General features: G+C 36.8%; 1 protein-coding gene across 1 annotated transcript in view; it reads left to right on the top strand.

Annotated features, from left to right (window-relative positions):
- The first annotated feature begins 1,622 nt into the window (after window positions 1–1,622).
- LOC111150042 (solute carrier family 22 member 10-like) overlaps window positions 1,623–21,480 on the top strand; it is a 31,014-nt gene continuing 11,156 nt past the window's right edge. The window contains 7 exon segments of the mRNA XM_022507362.1: window positions 1,623–2,024; window positions 3,865–3,968; window positions 17,228–17,325; window positions 17,328–17,381; window positions 17,484–17,652; window positions 19,183–19,306; window positions 20,861–20,976. Coding sequence (XP_022363070.1) covers window positions 1,623–2,024; window positions 3,865–3,968; window positions 17,228–17,325; window positions 17,328–17,381; window positions 17,484–17,652; window positions 19,183–19,306; window positions 20,861–20,976 — 1,067 coding nt within the window.

The following is a 21,480-nucleotide window of genomic DNA, read 5'->3' as shown; positions in this document are numbered from 1 at the left end:
CTGATTGAATTTAAATTAAAAAAAAAAGAAAACAAAAACACCAATTCAAAAAGTTGTATGCATTCCTACACTTACTGCAGCATTTACAGTAGCTAAGATACAAACTATACATACAAACTATAGGTACAAACTATAGGTACAAAAAAACTTGGAATGGCTATATTAGTATGAGAAAACACGTGCTTGCAGACCAGGAACGCTATCAGAGATAGTGTTCTCTGATGGTGATTTTGGCCTCATTCATAAGGACAAAATCACCATGGGGCGCCTGCGTGGCTCAGTCGGTTAAGCGTCTGCCTTCAGCTCAGGTCATGATCCCAGGGTCCTGGGATTGACCCCTGCATTGGGCTCCCTGCTCAGCAGGAAGCCTGCTTCTCCCTCTCCCCCTCCTCCTGTTTGTGTTCCCTCTCTCTCTGTGTCTCTCTCTGTCAAATAAATAAATAAAATATTTTAAAAAAGAAAAAAGGATGAAATCATCAATTAAGGATTCTAAACACGAGCACAGAACAGATCCTCAAATATATTACATAAGCAAATAAATAAACCCTTGCACGGACTTACCACGTCCTTCCTCCTGTATTTACATTGTGAGGAATCTAGTAACATGAGTTCCTGGTGTAATTTAAACAGAAGTTCAAGAGCAGTCACCGAAAGGTAATTGCACCACATGCCACTTTGTTCTAATTAAAAACAAAGGATTGGGGCACCTGGGTGGCTCAGTGGGTTAAGCCTCTGCCTTTGGCTCAGGTCATGATCCCAGGACCCTGGGATTGAGCCCCCTCATTGGACTCTCTGCTCAGCGGGGAGCCTGCTTTATCCTCTCTCTCTCTGCCTGCCTCTCTGCCTACCTGTGATCACGGTCTGTCAAATAAATAAATAAAATCTATAAAAACAAAGGATTGTAGGGCACCTGGGTTGCTCAGTCATTAAGCGTCTGCCTTCGACTTGGGTCATGATCCCAGGGTCCTAGGATCGAGCCCCAGATTGGGCTTCCTGCTTGGCAGGAGGCCTGCTTCTCTCACTCCCACTCCCTCTGCTTCTGTTTCCTCTCTCACTGTCTCTCTCTCTCTCTCTCTGTCAAATAAATAAAGAAAATCTTAAAAAAAAAACCCAAAAAACCCCTCAAAAAAACAAAGGATTGTATATCTTAACTATTTTAATCTAAATTCAGTACCAAGCAAGAAAAACACTTGCTTTTTGTTCTTTCCACAGAAAAATTACACAGCCATTCACTTTTTGTCTTTCAAACTCTGTATTTTGAAAATGGCTGAGGACTGCATTGACAAGCTTATTCTAGCTTATTTAGAGAGTTGTGTACATGCCAAAGTCCAATTCTCACTCAGAAGATCATTGAGGACAAGCACACTTAGAGATTAAAATTTTAAACAGATATCTTTGCCAACAGAAATGCCTCTGGTAAATAATTTTCTCTGTGACTTCACTAAAAAATTAACATCTCCTGATTCCAGAAGGACTGGGGATACTCCTTCCACGTCTCTGTTGTAGGAATGATTGACAAGAAACTGGCACTGGCTTAGTGTGAATTAATAAAAGGAAACAGTTTTCTCCCTTTGAATTTATCTCTTTAAAGTCTTCTCTTGAAGATCAACTGTTCACACTCAATGGCCTTTCAGGAGCTCCTGGATCAAGTTGGTGGCCTGGGGAAATTCCAGATCCTTCAGATGGTTTTAATCGCTCCCTTTTTGATGATGACAATATGTCAAATGTTTTTGGAGAACTTCACTGCAGCCATTCCTGGTTATCGCTGCTGGGTGCGCACCCTTAACAATGACACAGTTTCTGATAACGATACTGGGATCCTTAGCCCTGATACCCTCCTCAGAATCTCCATCCCACTGGACTCAGACTTGAGGCCAGAGAAATGTCACCGCTTTATCCATCCCCAGTGGCAGCTTCTTCATCTGAATGGAAATGTCACCAACATGACTGAGCCAGACAAAGAGACCTGTCTAGATGGCTGGGTGTATGACCAAAGCTCCTTCCCCTCCACCATCGTGACTGAGGTAAGAGGCCCTGTTTACCTCTTTTAAGTATACAGTCTGGGTTTTAATTTATTTGTTTGTTTGTTTATTTATTTTTTATTTTTTTGTTTTTGGGTTTTTTTCTTTTTTTTCTTTTATTTATTTTCAGCATAACAGTATTCATTGTTTTTGTACCACACCCAGTGCTCCATGCAGTCCATGCCCTCTCTAATATCCACCACCTGGTTCCCCCAACCTCCTACCCCCCCACCTCTTCAAACCCTTCAGATTGTTTTTCAGAGTCCATAGGCTCTCATGGTTCACCTCCCCTTCCAATTTCCCCCAACTCCCTTCTCCTAACTCCCCATGTCCTCCATGCTATTTGTTATGCTCCACAAATAAGTGAAACCATATGATAATTGACTCCCTCTGCTTGACTTATTTCACTCAGCATAATCTCTTCCAGTCCCATCCATGTTGCTACAAAAGTTGGGTATTCATCCTTTCTGATGGAGGCATAATACTCCATAGTGTATATGGACCACATCTTCCTTATCCATTCGTCCGTTGAAGGGCATCTTGGTTCTTTCCACAGTTTGGTGACCGTGGCCATTGCTGCTATAAACATTGGGGTACAGATGGCCCTTCTCTTCACTACATCTGTATCCTTGGGGTAAATACCCAGTAGTGTTTGTTTGTTTATTTATTAATTCATTGAATGTCTTCTCTTTTTAAAGATTGTATTTATTTATTTGACACAGAAAGAGAGAGAATAAGCGGGAGAGAGATAATAAGAGAATAATAAGAGAATAAGATATTAAGAGAATAAACAGAGAGAGAGGGTGAAGCAGGCTCCCTACTGAGCATGGAACTTGAAGCAGGGCTCGATCCCAGGACTTTGGAATCATGACCGAGCCAAGGGCAGACGCTTAACCACCTGAGCCACCCAGGTGCCCTGGGTGTTTAGAATAACAGGATGAACATGGTTCAAGTCTTGAGTTACTGTGTAGGTACTGTAGCCAACTCTCTTTCATTCTTCTAGCAAATTTTACTTAACATAGAGTGCAATATTGGTTTCTGGGGTAGAATTCATTGATTCCTCACTTACATACAACACAGTGTTCATCACAAGTGCCCTCCTTAATACCCATCATCCATCAAGCCCACCTCCCACCCACCTCCCTCCATCAACCCTCAGTTTATTCTTTATAGTTAAGTAACACTTATACCTTGTTTCCCTCTCTCATTTTTTCTTTACTCCTTTCCCCTATGGTCACCTGTTTTGTTTCTTAAATTCCACATATTACTGAGATCATATGATATTTGCTTTCTTAACTGCCAAATACGTTGAATTTGAGGTCAGTGAAATCAACCAACTAGACACGGATTTCACTAAATACAGTTTGAATACTAATGATTAGACAAGTAAGTACTTGATATAGTGTGTGAAAAGTTATTTTTTGGTCACTTGTTCTCAGCCTAGCCGCAAATTGGAAATAACTGTATTAATTAAAAAAAAAAATCACCATGCCCTGGCTACTTCTCAGAGAAAAAAATCAGAGTGTTTCACTTAAGGTAGGAAATGCAGGCAACAGTATTTTAGAAAATCTCCTCAGAGTTTTCAGTGTGTGGCAAAGATTGAGAACCGCTGAGGTATGGAATGCCAAGCACATATAGAGATGGGCCCCAATATAACCCAGAAGATTTAGTTGAGGATTTCTGGAGGAAGTCATGCTTAAATTGAGACTTGGGTGATACATGTAAGTAAATGTAGGAAAGGAAGGCTGGAGAGCATGTCCACTGATGACTGTTGCAGCAAGTAAACACTGGGGGATTGTAAGCTGCTGTGAAACTACTCTGTGTTGACTTCCTTCTCTTCCAGTGGGACCTAGTATGTAATTATCAGTCACAGAAATCCGTTGTTCAATCCCTATTCATGGCTGGAATGCTAGTGGGAGGCCTCATAGGTGGTCATCTCTCAGACAGGTGAGTGTCTCCGGATCATACTGCCCTTATTCTATGGTGTTTTCACCAGCTTATGATTAACTCTTTCATAAAGAAGTCTTTATTGGGTTCCAAAATGCAATTTACACTGTTGTGGGTTGCCTTGGTTCCTTAGGAGCTAGAGATGGAAGTGGAGAATTAGAGTCTGAATGATAAATGCCATTTTGTTGTCACACATATCTTTGTACAGGACACAATGACATCTCCATAAAACCTATGGGCATTTCAGAACAGTATTTATCAGAAGATACCATCATACTTCATTTACAAAGATGAGAAGGAGTTACCTATGGGCAGGGAGAGAAAGGTACTCTAAGATAGGGGGTTCAGCTTGTCTAAAAACATGAATATGGAGAACAGCATTGGAAGCCTTCAGCAGGGCTTCTCTGTTAAGTCCCTAATGGACCCAGTGAGTTAAGTGCTTATAAGTTTTCAGACTGATCTTCATGGCATGGTTGTCCCATTTTAATTAATAGACATTGATATAAAACACAATGAGTTTATCTTTGTGTACGGCTTAAGAGAATGGTCGAGTTTCATTCTTCTACATATAGCTGCCCAGTTTTCCCAGCACCATTTATTGAAGAGACTGTCTTTTTTCCACTGTATATTTTTTCCTGTTTTGTCGAAGATTATTTGACCATAGAGTTGAGGGTCCATATCTGGGCTCTCTACTCTGTTCCACTGGTCTATGTGTCTGTTTTTATGCCAGTACCATGCTGTCTTGGTCATCATAGCTTTGTAGTAAAGCTTGAAATCAGGTAACGTGATGCCCCCAGTTTTATTTTTCTTTTTCAACATTTCCTTAGCGATTCGGGGTCTCTTCTGATTCCATACAAATTTTAGGATTATTTGCTCCAGCTCTTTGAAGAATACCGGTGGAATTTTGATTGGAATGGCATTAAAAGTATAGATTGCTCTAGGCAGTATAGACATTTTAACAATGTTTATTCTTCCGATCCAAGAGCATGGAATGGTCTTCCATCTTTTTGTGTCTTCTTCAATTTCTTTCATGAGTGTTCTGTAGTTCCTCGAATACAGATCCTTTGCCTCTTTGGTTAGGTTTATTCCCAGGTTTCTTATGGTTCTTGGTGCTATAGTAAATGGAATCGATTCTCTAATTTCCCTTTCTGTATTTTCATTGTTAGTGTATAAGAAAGCCACTGATTTCTGTACATTGACTTTGTATCCTGCCACGTTACTGAATTGCTGTATGAGTTCTAGTAGTTTGGGGGTGGAGTCTTTTGGGTTTTCCATATAAAGAATCATGTCATCTACGAAGAGAGAGAGTTTGACTTCTTCATTGCCAATTTGGATACCTTTTATTTCTCTTTGTTGTCTGATTGCTGTTGCTAGGACTTCTAATACTATGTTGAACAAGAGTGGAGAGAGTGGGCATCCTTGTCGTGTTCCTGATCTTAACGGGAAGGCTGCAAGCTTTTTCCCATTTAGGATGATATTTGCTGTGGGTTTTTCATAGATAGATTTGATGAAGTTCAGGAATGTTCCCTCTATCCCTATACTTTGAAGTGTTTTAATCAGGAACGGATGCTGGATTTTGTCAAATGCTTTTTCTGAATCAATTGAGAGGACCATGTGGTTCTTCTCTCTTTTCTTATTAATTTGTTCTATCACATTGATTGATTTGCGAATGTTGAACCATCCTTGTAGCCCAGGAATGAATCCCACCTGGTCATGGTGGATAATCTTTTTAATGTGCTGTTGGATCCTGTTTGCTAGGATCTTGTTGAGAATCTTAGCATCCATATTCATCAGTGATATTGGTCTGAGATTCTCCTTTTTGGGAGAGTCTTTGCCTGGTTTGGGGATCAGGATAATGCTGACTTCATAGAAAGAGTCTGGAAGTTTAAAATGGATAAAAGACCTCAACGTGAGACAGGAATCCATCAGAATCCTAGAGGAGAACATAGGCAGTAATCTCTTCGATATCAGCCACAGCAACTTCTTTCAAGATATGTCTCCAAAGGCAAAGGAAACAAAAGCGAAGATGAACTTTTGGGACTTCATCAAAATCAAAAGCTTCTGCACAGCAAAGGAAACAGTCAAGAAAACAAAGAGGCAACCCACGAATGGGAGAAGATATTTGCAAAGGACAGTACAGACAAAAGATTGATATCCAGGATCTATAAAGAACTCCTCAAACTTAACATACACAAAACAGATAATCATATCAAAAAATGGGCAGAAGATATGAACAGACACTTCTCCAATGAAGACATACAAATGGCTATCAGACACATGAAAAAATGTTCATCATCACTAGCCATCAGGGAGATTCAAATTAAAACCACCTTGAGATACCACCTTACACCAGTTAGAATGGCCAAAATTAGCAAGACAGGAAACAACATGTGTTGGAGGGGATGTGGAGAAAGGGGAACCCTCTTACACTGTTGGTGGGAATGCAAGTTGGTGCAGCCACTTTGGAAAACAGTGTGGAGATTCCTCAAGAAATTAAAAATAGAGCTTCCCTATGACCCTGCAATTGCAGTACTGGGTATTTACCCCAAAGATACAGATGTAGTGAAAAGAAGGGCCATCTGTACCCCAATGTTTATAGCAGCAATGGCCATGGTCACCAAACTGTGGAAAGAACCAAGATGCCCTTCAACGGACGAATGGATAAGGAAGATGTGGTCCATATACACTATGGAGTATTATGCCTCCATCAGAAAGGATGAATACCCAACTTTTGTAGCAACATGGATGGGACTGGAAGAGATTATGCTGAGTGAAATAAGTCAAGCAGAGAGAGTAAATTATCATATGGTTTCACTTATTTGTGGAGCATAACAAATAGCATGGAGGACATGGGGAGTTAGGAGAAGGCATTTGGGGGAAATTGGAAGGGGAGGTGAACAATGAGAGCCTATGGACTCTGAAAAACAATCTGAAGGGTTTGAAGAGGTGGGGGGGTAGGAGGTTGGGGGAACCAGGTGGTGGGTATTAGAGAGGGCACAGATTGCATGGAGCACTGGGTGTGGTACAAAAACAATGAATACTGTTATGCTGAAAATAAATAAAAAAAAGATTAAAAAAAACATAATGAGGTGGCATTGAAGTTACATTAAGAAATAATTGTGGCTAAGTCTGGCTGTTTGAATTTGTAAAAAAATAAAGGGGGAGTATTGAGGCTTTTTAGAGATAAATTTTTGCAACCATATGAAGTAATTAGTCTAAAGACTTTTCATGTCATCATTTGTGTTGTGAGAAGTTTGGGGTGTCCTGCACCTGGCAGTGCCCACCGTGAAGTGGCAGCTAACCATGGAAGGCACAGACTCAGGTCTTCCTTGGAGGAAATGGAGATTTACAGTATCCCTTATTGTCTAGTAGAAAAGCGTCATTTAATCTTTCAGGTGAAAATTGAGAACTCTGATTATATCACCCTAAAAGTAATTCATAAAAGATATCAGGGTCAAAGTGTTGATATTGACTAATCTTTTGATGGAGTCCTTTTTGATGATTCATCATAAAATGCTGACTGATGAGTTTATATGAGCTTATATAAGGTAGTTTATATTAATTCATATAGGCTAGTAGATGTGTATGTGTCTATGGGGGCGGGGGAGGAGGAGGTGGATATGACAGGATAGGAGAGTAGAAAATTTGGTGAAGAAGACTGAGCCTTATAGCTAAGCTACAGATTTTGAATTAAACATAAGTAAAAAGCTTCTGGACAATCGTCTTGGCACCAAAAGTACAGGCAATGAAAGCAAAAATAGACAAGTGAGATTACATCAGACTAAGAAGCTTCTGAATGACAATAGAAACAATCAACAACATGAAAAGAAAATCTACAGAATGGGAAAAATATTTGCAATCCATATATTTGATAAAGGATTAATATTCACAATATAAAGGAAACCACTATAATAAAGAGCAAAAACTGGGGCACCTAGGTGGCTCAGTGGGTTAAAGCCTCTGCCTTCGCCTCGGGTCATGATTCCAGGGTCCTGGGATCGAGCCCCATATCGGGCTCTCTGCTCAGCAGGGAGCCTGCTTCCCTTCCTCTCTGTCTGCCTCTCTGCCTACTTGTGATCTCTGTCTGTCAAATAAACAAAATCTTAAAAAAAAAAAAATAAAGAGCAAAAACAAAAACAAAATGAGTAACTAGATTAAAAATTATGGAGAGGAGAAGGGAGTTAGGGGAAATTGGAGGGGGAGATGAATCATGAGAGACTGTGGACTCTGAGGAATTAACTGAGGGTTTTGGAGGGGAGGTTGGGTAAGCCTGGTGTTAGGTATTGTGGAGTGCATGTATTGCATGGAGCACTGGGTGTGGTGCATAAACAATGAATTCTGGAACACTGAGAAGAAATTAAAAAAATAAATAAAAATTTAAGAAAATAGGCAAAGGAACTAAACAGATATTTCTCCAAAGAAGACATAGAAATAGGCAACAGGCATAAGAAATAGTGTTTAATATTTCTGACCATCAGGGAAATGGAAATCAAAACTGCAAAGAAATATAACCTTACAACAGTTTGAATGGTTATTATATCCAAAAACTTGTGTGAAGACCAATGTCAAGGAGATTTCTCTCTCTTTTTTTTCCCTTTTAACTAGGAGTTTAATGGTTTCAGGTCTAATTCTTTTTTTTTTTTTTTTTTTTTTTTTTGAATAGAGAAAACAATTCACAGCATTTATTCAGGTTAATTCATTTCACTCAATAATCTGTCATAGTATCGCTGTCACCATTCATATTACTGTTATTACTGTTTCTTTTTCAAGAGGACCATGCTTTTAAAAACTCTGTTGGATTTCCATGATGTTTAACTCGATGGTTAAAAATTTTTTTCTTGAGGCACCTGGGTGTCTCAGTAGGTTAAGCTCAGGTCTAATTTTTAAGTCTTTAATCCATTTTGAGTTAATTTTTGTAAGTGCTATAGATGGGGGTCAAATTACATTTCTGCATGTAATTTAGCCAGTACCATTATTGAAGAGAACATCTTGTTCCCATTTTGTATTATTGGATCCTTTATCAAATATTAGTTGACCATATTACTGAATTTTTAGATTAGCTTTAACAATTTTTTGGTTGAGTATTTAGGATTTTCACTATATAAGATCATATCACCTGCAAACAGAGGCAATTTAATTCTTTGTTTCCAATCTGATGTCTTTTATTTATTTTTTCTTGCCTAATTGCTCTGGCTAGGACTTCTGGTGCTATGCTGAATAGAAGTGTTATAAGTGGGCACCCTTATCTTTTCCTGAACTTAGAGGAGAATCTTTCAGCCCCTTACCGAGTAGAACGTTAGCTACAGGCTGTCATATATAGCTTTTATTTATTTCACAGGTTTTGGTATGTCGTCTTACCATTTTTATTTGTTTCAAGATTTTATTTATTTCTGTTTTGATTTCTTCTTTGACTCATTGGTTTTCCAGTTGTTTAATTTCCATATATTTGCAAATTTTCCAACTTTTTTTTCTGTATTTCTAGTTTTATCCCATTGTGGTTGCAGAAAACACTTGATATAATTTTAATTTTCTTAAATTTTCTTGACCTAACATATAATCTGTCTTGGAGAATGTTTCATGTGCACTTGACAAAAATGTGTATTTTGCTGTTGTTGGGTGAATGTTCTATGTGTGTTTATAATGATCATTTTTTCTAAAATACAGTTGAAGTCCAATGTTCCCTTATTGATTTGCAGTCTGGATGATTTATTTATTGTTGAAGATGGAGCTACTATTTTTGTGTTTTTTTTCTGTTTCTACCTTCAGACCTGTTAGAATTTGCTTAATATATTTAAGTGCTCTTATGTTAGGTGCATATTTACTTATGATTGATGTATCTTGTTAATGAATTGAACCTCTTTGTCTCTTTTTTTTTTTAAATTGGGGAATTCAGTCCATTTGCATTTAAAGTAATTATTGATAGATAAGTCTCATTAATTCCATCTTATTCATTATTTCCTGGCTGTTTTGTATGTCACTTATTCCTTTCTTCCTCGTTTGCGGTCTTCCTTTGTGCAAGATCATTTTCCTTAGTGGCATACTTTGGTTCTCTTCCCTTTATCCTTTGTGAATCTAATGTAGTTTTTCATTTGTGGCTACTATGAGGCTTACAAAAAATATAGATATAACAGTTTATTTTATAAGTATAAAATAAATGAATGAAAAAACAAACCTTAAGTTCATTCACATATAAAAACTCTACCCTTTTACTTCCTCTTATTTATGTTTTTGTTACATTAAGTGCTCTTATAAAAAATAAAATATAAGATGGTGAAAGAAACCTTTTGCAGTTAATATGTATGATGGCATAGGTTGTAATGATGATTTCACAGTCTATATTTAATTCCAAACTCAAGTTATAAACATTAATTATGTACCGGTTTTGTATGTCAAAACAGAAAAGCAAAAAAATTAAATAATATATGGGTACTAGGTCTGGTTTTTGATCTGGAGTGCCATTGTTTCTAAGTCCTCTTAGGTGAAAGAACAAGGACATGCAAGTGTGTATTCTAACCCATGTATATAAATGTGCATAAATATTTCTATGTGTAATCATCTGTATGTATATTAAGATACACATGAGTTCATACTAATGTTTCCAACTCTAATCTATCACTATAATGACCATTCTAGTCTCCTTCCCTTGCTTATCTGTGAATCCCTCTCCATAAGTGAAAAATCTGTGTTCTACCAACCATCATCCACATAGTCATTTGTTCAATTCCACATGTGCATCAGCATCAGAATTGTTAACCTGTATCTTTCTTGGGAAACAACTTTATCAATTAGATTATGTGTAGTTTCTTTAGTTTTATATATTTTAGGCATGTCAAAAATCATTTAGAATTTTGCATGCTATTGAAGTTGGCATCAATTCAAACTATATTTTTAAAATTTGGGATGTTAAATGTCATCACCATAGTAACCACAAAGAACATATCTCATAATAGACACAAAAGGAAACAAAAGAGACTTGAGGGGACACCTGGGTGGCTCAGTCGGTTAAGCCACTGCCTTCAGCTCGGGTCATGGTCCTGGGGTCTTGGGATAGAGTCCCGCATCGGGCTTCTTGCTCAGCAGGGAGCCTACTTCTCTCTCTGTCTCTGCCTCCACTTGCTCTCTCTCTCTCTCTCTCTGACAAATAAATAAATAAATAAATAAAATCTTTAAAAAAGAAAGAGACTTGAAATGGTACATAGAAAAAATCAAGGAAACATAAATGAAGGCAGTGATGGAAGAAATGAATAATGAAAAAGGTGTAAGACATACAGAAAACAGCAAAATGGCAGAAGTAGTTCCTTGTAAAAAACTAATTTAAATATGAATAGATTCAATCCTTCTAACAAAAGGCAGAGATTAGTACAATGCATAAACAAAACATCATCCAGCCATAATAAAACATGGTGCAACCATATGCCGTGTATGAGAGATTTGTTTTAGATCTATAGACACAAATAGATTCAAAGTGTAAGAATGCAAAGAGATATTCCTTGGAGGGCATGTATTGCATGGAGCACTGGGTGTGGTGCATAAACAGTGAATTCTGGAACAAAGAAAAAAAAAACAGTAATCAAAAGAGAGCTGGGTTGGCTATAATAAAAGACAAAATAGACTAAATAAAAATTTGTTACAAGAGACAAGGATGTTATATATTGATACAAGAGTCAGTTCATCAAGAAGCTGTAACAATCATAACCACATATGCATGAAAGAAAAAAGTTCCCTAACATATGTTTCAATGATTGGCATAATTGAAGAGCAAACTAATTCTCTAGTAGTAGTTGAAATCTTCAATGCCTCACATTGGTTGTTGTTTTTTTTTTACTTTATTTTTTATTTGTTTGTCCACTATTTATTTATTTATTACAAATTATGCAGAATTTAAAATGAATGCAATTTTTATGAATGCTGCTTGATGAGTTTTGACAAATGCATAAACAAGTATAACCACCAGTTCAACCAGCCATGATGGAAATATGAAAATTTCTATCAACCCAGATGGAACAGTTGAACATTTTTCAGGCAATTCGTATCCCTAAACACTATGCTAATTTATATCAGCATAGAATTTTATCGGTTCTAAGACCTCATATAACAGTATTTTTTGTGTGTTTGGCTTCCTTAGCTGAACTCAAAAATTGAGATTCCTACATTTGGTTGGATTTCATTTCAGTTCTTTCTTTTCTTTTCTTTTTAACTTCTGAACTTCAGCTAAAAGCATTCTCTTTCAGGACATAAGTCTTCATTTTTCTTGGATAAATGTCTAAGAGCAGAATTGTTGCTTTACAGTCTATTTTTAACTTTATAAAAATACCTGATTTCCAAAGTGGTTGCTTCATTTGTAACTTACACTGAAAAATTATGAGATTTTAGTTATTCTGTTTCTTTAAGAATATTTGATAATGAGATTTCATTATTTATCAATACTAGTGGCTGTAAAGTGGTATTTCATTTTTTGAATTTGCTACTTTCCAATATCTAGCAATGGCAATCTCTTTTAAATGTGCTTGTTGGTTATTATTTTGTCTTACTTTGTGAAGTCATAAGTGTTTTGCTTTTTTGGTTTGTTATCTTTTTATTGATCTGTAGAAGTTATCAATATATTCTGATAAAGTCTATCAGATATATTTTTTCTCAATCTGGCTTATAGATTTTTCTTTTTTAAAAAAATGATTTGTTTGGAAGAGCAGTTGTATTTAGTTATAATATAGTCTAGTCTATTATTTTTTCTTTTATTCTTAGTCATTTTTGTCTTATTTAAAAAATTTGTTTATCACAGGGTTACATTATATTTTCCTATACTTTATTTCTTATACTTTAACTTTTACTTGTGTCTGATATCAGGTAGAAGTTTGAGGGATTTTTTTGTTGTTTATTTGTTTTTCTTTCACTCAGTTTTTCCAGCATCTTGTGTTGAAACTTTTTTTTCCTTTCCAGGTACTTGCCTTGATACCTTTGTCAAAAATTAAGAAAGTTTGGGCAAATAAAATGTGGATTAGTTTGCAAATTATTTGTTCATATTAATTGTATTTATTTGGTTTATTGCTGTTATATATAATTTTCTTTTACTTTAAAGATTTTTAGTAATATTTCCACTTTCATTTCTAATCTTGGAAGTCTTTATTTTTTCTCTTCTATTCTTTATCATTCTTCCTGTTTTTTTTTTCAAATTAACAAAATTATTAACATATAATATATTATTAAGGAGGGCACCTGATGTGATGAGCACTAGGTGTTACACAAAACTGATAAATTATTGAACACTACATCTAAAACTAATGGTGTACTATAAGCTGGTTAACTGAATTTAAATTTAAAAAAGAATCAGAGTTGAAGAATATAACAACTGAAATAAAAAACACATGAGAGGAAATCAACAGTAGATTAGTGGATGCAGAAGAACATATCAGTGATCTGGAAGACAGGGTAATGGAAAGCCCCCAAGCTGAACAGCAAAAGGGGAAAATAATTTTTTAAAAATGAGGATAGGTCAGGTCACCTGGGTGGCTCAGTCAGTTAGGCATCTGACTCGATTTTGGCTCAGGTCATGATCTCAGGGTAGTGAGGTTGAGCCCTGCATCGGGGTCTGTGCTTAAGCAGGGTGGAGCATGCTTAAGATTCTCCCTCTAAAAAGAAAAGAAAAAGAAAAAAAAAAAAGAAATTAGGGAAGAACTAAATAAATGGAAACTATCCCATGTTAGTGAGGTAGGAAGATGTAATATTAGGAATAAGTCAGTAGTACTTAATGCAATCTATAGTTTTTTTTTTTAAATCCCTATCAAAATCCAGCATTGTTTTTTGCAAAAATGAAAAAGCTGAACTTCAGATTCAGATGAGATTGCATGGGGATCCAAATAGTCAAACAGTTTTGAAAAAGAAGAATAAATTCAGAGGACTTATGTTTCCTGGCTTCAGAATTACTACCGAGTTACAGTAAATGATCACTATGGTTTTGGCATATGGATAGACATATAAACAACTGTAGTAGAACTGAGAGTCCAGAAGTAAACTCATACATTTATAGCCAACTGATTTTTGAATAAGGGTGCCAAGGGCATTCAATGTGGGAAAGAACATGTTCTTCAGCAAATGGCATTGAACTGAATTTTCACATAAAATAGAATGAAGTTTACAGAGGGATACCAGCTCACACCAGTCAAATTGGCTAAAATTAAAAAGTCAGGAAACAATAGGTGTTGGTGAGGATGTGGAGAAAGGGGAGCCCTCCTACACTGTTGGTGGGAATGCAAGTTGGTCCAACCGCTCTGGAAAACAGTATGGAGTTCCTTAAAAAGTTGATAATGGAGCTACCCTATGACCCCGCTATTGCACTAGTAGGTATTTACCACAAATATATAAATGTAGTGATCCAAAGGGACATATGCACCTCAACGTTTATAGCAGGAATGTTCATGATAGCCAAACTATGGAAAGGGCTCAGATGTCCATCAACAGATGAATGGATGAAGAAGATGTGGTATATATATACAATGGAATATTATGCAGCCATCAAAACCCATGAAATCTTGCCATTTGCAATGCCGTGGATGGAACTAGAGGGTATTATGCTAAGTGAAATAAGTCAATCAGAGAAAGACAATTACCATATGGTCTCACTGATTTGAGGAATCTGAGAAACAAGACAGAGGCTATTAGGGGAAGGGAAGGAAAAATGAAACAAGATGAAACCAGAGAGGGAGACAAAACATAAGAGACTCTTAATCTCAGGAAACAAACTGAGGGTTGCTGGAGTGGAGAAGGGAGGGATGGGGTAGCTGGGTGATGGACACTGGAGAGGGTATGTGCTATGGTGAGCACTGTGAGTTGTGTAAGATTGATGAATCACAGACCTCTACCTCCAAAACAAATAATACATTATATGTTAATAAAAAAATAGAATCAGGTTTATCCCTGCCTGATGTTCTATGCAAAAATTAGCTCTAAATGAATCAATGATCTATAAAATTCTTAAAATAAAGCATAGAAATAAATGTTTACAACCTTGTATTTGGCAATGACTCTTAGACCCCCCCAAGAACACAAACAACAAAAGAAAAATAGGTAGATTGGATTTCATAAAAATTAACATTGTCATTATCAAGAGAGTTAGAAGACAACCTACAAATCAGTGAAAATATTTGCAAATCATATATCTGAAAAGGGCTTAATATCCAGAATACATAAAGAACACCTACAACTCAACAACAAGATGATAAATCATAAAAAATCAGCGAATATCTTGAATAGATATGTGGAGAAATTGAAACCCTTGCGCATTGATGTTGAGAACAGAAAGTGGTGAAGCCACTGTGGAAGACAGTTCAAAAATCTAAACAGAATTGCCATATGAACCAGCAATTCCCTTCCTAGGTGTATACTATAAAAAATTGAAAACAGGGACTTCAACAGGTAGTTGTACACTGATGTTCATGACAGCATTACTTATATAGCCAAAGGTGAAACAATTCAAGTATCCATCAACAGATTAATGGATAAACAAATATTTTATATATATATATATATATATACATATATATATACACACACACATATATATGTATATATATATAAATGCTATATTATTCATCCAGAAAAAAGAATGGCATATGGTACAACACAAACAAACCTCAAAACAGTCATGCTAACTGAACTAAGACAGGCACAGAAGGACAAATGTAAACATTGCCTTCTATGAAATAGCTAGACTAGGCAAATTAGTGGAGACAGAAGATAGATTAGAGATTACTAGAAGGAAGAGAGGGAAGGGAAGAATGAGGAGTTGTTGCTTAATGTTTATAAAGTTTTTTGTCTAGGGTGATGAAAATGGAAATAGTCATGATCGTGAAATATGATGAATGTAATTAACCACTGAATTGTACATCTGCAAAAGATTAAAATGGCAACTTTTGTATTATATATATCTTACCACAATACATATATTGAAAACTGTCTCCAACTATCATTGTGAATTATATTTCAGATTTTGTCAATTTTGATTCATGTGCTTTGTAATTTTTTGAGTGTATATACATTTGACATTTTCAGTATTATTTCTGCAAATGTATTCTGTTTTGAAATTCATTTTATTTGATATTAATATAAAGACTGTGGTGTTCTTCTTTTTGCTATATGAATTGTATATCTTTTTCTATCACTGTACTTTCATCCTACAGTATTTTAAGTACGATTATTGACAGTGTATATATATATATATATATATATTTTTTTTTTAACCTATTCTGGTAATCTCTATTATTTGATAGACTGGGCTATTAGCAATACATTTGGTTGTGATTGTTGTTATGGTTTTGTTTCAGTCTACCATTTTATTTATTTATTTTTTGTTTTCTGTCTTATTTCTTGGGTGATGATAATGATTATGATGTGGGACCACTTGTTTTCATTCCTATGTTTCACACCTTTTGCCTTTTTGGGGAAATTATTTGAATATTTTTGGAATTCTTTTTCAAATATTGCAGAGGAATTCCTAATCCTAAACTTTGTCCATGTATTTTTCTTACTGAGCATGCAGACGAGCATATTTTATTTAGTCCCACTTGTTCCCACTAAGACTCCATTTTCCTGATGCCTAATGATTCACAGAGTTTCCTTTTCTTTGTCCTTCATGTTTCTCCCTTCAGTCTACATTTCATGTAATTCTTTCCTCTGAGAAATTTCTATAATTTTCTTTCTTTGAGCTGTGGCACTCTTACATTCTGTTCTAGATAAAGCATGTTGCTTGAGGCCTATATATCCAGATTTAACAGAGTCACTCTTACACAACCGTTAAGCAACTTTGATTGTTCCACTGATGTAACAATCAGTTCCATATCAGTTTAACCTTAACCTGTATGGTCCTAGAGACCCAAGTACACAGTTAGCTCTCCTGTGTTCTAGACGATTGACAGACTCTCTACTATGCTAAATACATATGATAGTACAATGGATGCTCATAGTATATTACAATTTCCAGTATTTTTTCTTTTTTATATGTTATCACTTGGTATGAAAGGCCTCCTGGTGATTGAATAATGAAGTTTTGTTACTGTTTGTCTACATTATGAACACAGATATTATTTTTGAGATTTCTGTTGTTTTAGCTCTTCATTTGTCAAACTCTCAGGTACAAAGAATCACTTGTTAGAATATTCTCTAAATTTCAGAATATGCTTTTGGTTTTCTTAATTTTTGTTTTTGGTTTTTTTTTTTCTGCACAAATTCTCATTGTTCCTGTAATCTAATCTGACTCTGTTTCTTAGGTTTGGGAGAAAGTTGATTCTCAGGTGGTGTCTCCTACAGCTTCCCATCGTTGGGACCAGTGCAGCTTTTGTTTCCAACTTCCACATTTACTGCTTACTTACTTCTTGTCTGGCTGTTCTTCCATCATCATCTTGGCAAATGACGGTATGCTCAGTAAGTCAACAATTTTGTTCTTCTCCATTATCCAAGCCTTGAATTTGACCTTGAACTTTCACCTTTATCTGACATTAATATCCCAATTGGGTTTTCTTTCAGTCACAGAGTGGGTAAGGCCTCCATCTAAAGTAATGGCAATAATAGTGATATCCTGTGCCCTCAGTGTGGGACACATACTCTTGGGAGGACTGGCATTTGTCTTTCGAGAGTGGCGCACTCTGCAGCTGGTGGTGTCTGTACCTTTCCTTTTCTTCTTTTTCTCCTCCAGGTATGAGCCTTCTTTCTCATTTTGCCTTATGGGAACCTGGGACAAAAATGAGGAGAGATTATGCTGAGTGAAATAAGTCAAGCAGAGAGAGTCAATTATCATATGGTTTCACTTATTTGTGGAGCATAACAAATAGCATGGAGGACATGGGGAGTTAGGAGAAGGGAGTTGGGGGAAATTGGAAGGGGAGGTGAACAATGAGAGCCTATGGACTCTGAAAAACAATCTGAAGGGTTTGAAGAGGTGGGGGGGTAGGAGGTTGGGGGAACCAGGTGGTGGGTATTAGAGAGGGCACAGATTGCATGGAGCACTGGGTGTGGTACAAAAACAATGAATACTGTTATGCTGAAAATAAATTAAAAAATGATTATTAAAAAAATGAGGACTGAACTGCAATATATTGATTTTCTTATTTCCTGGACCCTTTCTTATTGTCTGGACCTAAAACCCATGCCTTTCATCTGTTCAGTCTGTGCAGTTTCATAAGCAGAACAGGAGTAATAAGGACCTTTCTGTCTGGGAGTCCTAGGTATTTTTGGTTTTGTTTTGCTTTCAGTCCTACCCAGTATAGTGGTCATAGAGTTATTCCAGTATTATTTTTCTTAATATAAAATATAGACTCAAATATTTCAAAAATAAATTCTTTTAATTCTTTTTTTTTTTTGGCTTTGGAGTGAATCAAGTTATGGTAGTTTTCAGATTTTCATTTTTGTAGGTGAAGTTGAATAAAAGGAAGAGGCAGCAAATTTATTCATAAAAGAGCAGCATGGTTTCTTTAGTACTAAAGTTTGGCATGCAGATTGGATGATTGACATCAAATGTTCAGCACTCCCTTCTCCCTTAAATAATTTTAACAAATATTTATTTATGGGTAACTTCATTCCTGTACTTAAAACCATCTAAAGGAGAGTCAGGTTTAGTTCATCATGGAGACACACTATAGATTTCATACAATGAGAGGAGTTCAGAGATGGAGGAGAGTGTAATCCATGCCAGACTCATCCATTATACCATTATATCCTCATAATAATCCTACAAGGAAGATGGTACTACTGCCCCCATTTTATTGATGAGAAAACTGAGGCAGATGTAAATAAGTGACTGACTTACATAGTAAGTTATCAACATAGCTGGTAGTGGCAGGAGTACTTCTTTGTTGGGTTTTACATTTACATTATTTAGGGACTTATTTTTTTTTAAAGACTGTATATTATGAGCACAAATTTGGTAGAACCAAATCATGCATGAGGAACTCTCAAGCTTAAGCTTCCTATGCTTCTTTGAAAATCTGCTGAGTAAGTAGACAGGCGAGTTGCCTCCAGAGTCTATGTTTCTGACCATAAAGATGTACTGCAATGGACTGGTCTTTCTTATATTTTCCTAGTATTTGTGAATTAAAACTTGAGTTTCTATTCCTAACCCAAGAAGTGGTGGATATTAGATGGAAGGTAAAAAGCATCCACAGTCAATAATCATATGACAAGTAAGCAAGAGAGACTTGACTGCACTTGTGTGCTCTTCTTCCTTCAGGGGGCTGGTGGAATCTGCTCGGTGGCTGATTGTCAACAATAAACCAGAGGAGGGTTTGGAGGCACTAAGAAAAGTTGCATACACAAATGGAATGCAGAATGCTGGAGATGCCCTGACCATGGAGGTGAGTAGGAAACGGAAGGTGGTTACCGGGTTAGGAGGAAGACTAAGCAGACTCCACCTACTTCTTCTTCTTCTTCTCCTTCTCCTTCTCCTCCTCCTCCTCCTCCTCCCCCTCCTCTTCCTCCTTCTTCTTCTTCTTCCTTTCTTTTTTTTTAAAGATTTTATTTATTTATTTGACAGAGATCACAAGTAGGCAGAGAGGCAGGCAGAGAGAGAGGAAGGGAAGCATGCTCCCCGCTGAGCAGAGAGCCTGATGCAGGGCTCCATCCCAGGACCCTGAGATCATGACCTGAGCTGAAGGCAGAAGCTTAACCCACTGAGCCACCCAGGTGCCCCTCCACCTTCTTCTTACTGAGATAGACAAACTGTTTTCCTATAAGGGGCAGCCAAGAAGGCGAGCTCGGTTCCCTAGTCTTTCATGGCCACCTTACACAGAAGCTGCTTTGAGCACTGTGCAACCCATCTCTTCCTTTAGTTCACTTCTTGATCTAAATCTATAACCTATAACTCTTGTGGATGACCTGCACCTCTCCGTGGCCTCATTTCCTTTCCTTTTTTTCTCTTTCTTTTTTCAAAATTTTATTTACATTCCGGTTAGTTAAAATATAGTGTAATTTTGGTTTCAGGAGTGCAATTTACTGATTCATATGACACCCAGTGCTCAACACAACAAATGCCCTCCTTTAATATCATTTTTGCTGCCAAGGTCAAAGAGATTGCTGCCTGTGTTCTCCTCTAGGATTTTGATGGATTCCTGTCTCACATTTAGGTCTTTCATCCATTTTAAGTTTATTTTTGTGTAGGATGTAAGAGAGTGGTCCAGTTTCATTCTTCTGCATGTGGCTGTTTAGTGTTCCCAGCACCGTTTATTGAAGAAACTGTCTTTTTTCCATTGGATATTCTTTCCTGTTTTGTTAAAGGTTGTTTGACCTCAGAGTTGAGGTTCCATTTCTGGGCTCTCTCTTCTGTTTCATTGATCTGTGTATTTGTTTTTATTGAAATTTGCTATTTACAAGGATGTGGATGGACCTAGAAGGTATTATGCTAAACGAAATAAGTCCATCAGAGAAAGACAAAGACCATATGATTTCACTCATATGTGGAATTTAAGAAACAAAACAGATGAACATAGGGGAAGGGAAAGAAAACTAAAATGAGATGAAGATTGAGAGGGAGACAAACCATAAGAGACTCTGAACCCTAGGAAACAAACTGAGGGCTGCTGGAGGGAGGTGGGTGGGGGGTAGGGATAACTGGATGAAAGGCATTAAGGAGGGCAGTTAATGTAATGAGCATTGGGTGTTCTATGCAACTGATGAATCACTAAATTCTACATATGAAATTAATAAAAAATATCATTTTGGTGTTTAATATCCTTGAGTCTTCTTTAACTCTCTACATCTTCTTTCATAGCCCGTTCACACCTGTGATTGCATGTACAATAAGTTATGCTGGAAAGAAAGGGAGTGTATCTCTCCTGTCCTGTTGGGTGCTGGTGCTCACCACAATGCCTGACACCATGTTGGCAAATGAAACATGTTTGTTGCTATTAAAGGGTTTGAGATCCAGCATGCAGGACGAGCTGGAGGCAGCACAGACCAAAGTTACCATTTGGGATTTGTTCCACACCTCCATCCTGTGTAAGAGAACCTGTATCCTACTATTTGTGAGGTGGGTTTCACAGAGTGCATGACAACCTCAAAAAGGGGGAGACACGAATCTATTTATTTCAAAGGTTCTAGCAGTGTTGTGGGTGCAGGGTGTGCTGATTTGAAGATAAAAGTTGAGGAAAACAGACTGGATACTGCTGAGCTGGGAGATGGGCAAAAGGTTATAAAGAGACTCACCATATGATGAGGAATTAATTGCATCATATTGCTCCATTCTCATCCCTGGAGACTGATGCTGGGGCTTCCACGACAATACAGATTTTGACATTTAGTTTCCTTCACTTTTTCTTATAATTTTCCCAAATTTTTATTTAAATTCTAGTTAGTTGACATGCAGTGTAATAAAATCTTACTAGCAGTAATATGAATAGATTGTGAATATATATAGCTTGATAAACATATCAATGGGGAAAAATATAAGCAGCCCCTAGATCAAGATAGAAATTCTAATTCCCCAGAGAGTCCCCTCATAGATCCCCTGCAGTGAGAACCACCAGGACACTGG

The sequence above is a fragment of the Enhydra lutris genome, unplaced genomic scaffold (assembly GCF_002288905.1).
Source record: "Enhydra lutris kenyoni isolate GAN:26980312 unplaced genomic scaffold, ASM228890v2 scaffoldscaffold22, whole genome shotgun sequence".
Taxonomy (NCBI): Eukaryota; Metazoa; Chordata; class Mammalia; order Carnivora; family Mustelidae; genus Enhydra; species Enhydra lutris.
This window is presented reverse-complemented; position numbering and strand designations above follow the sequence as displayed.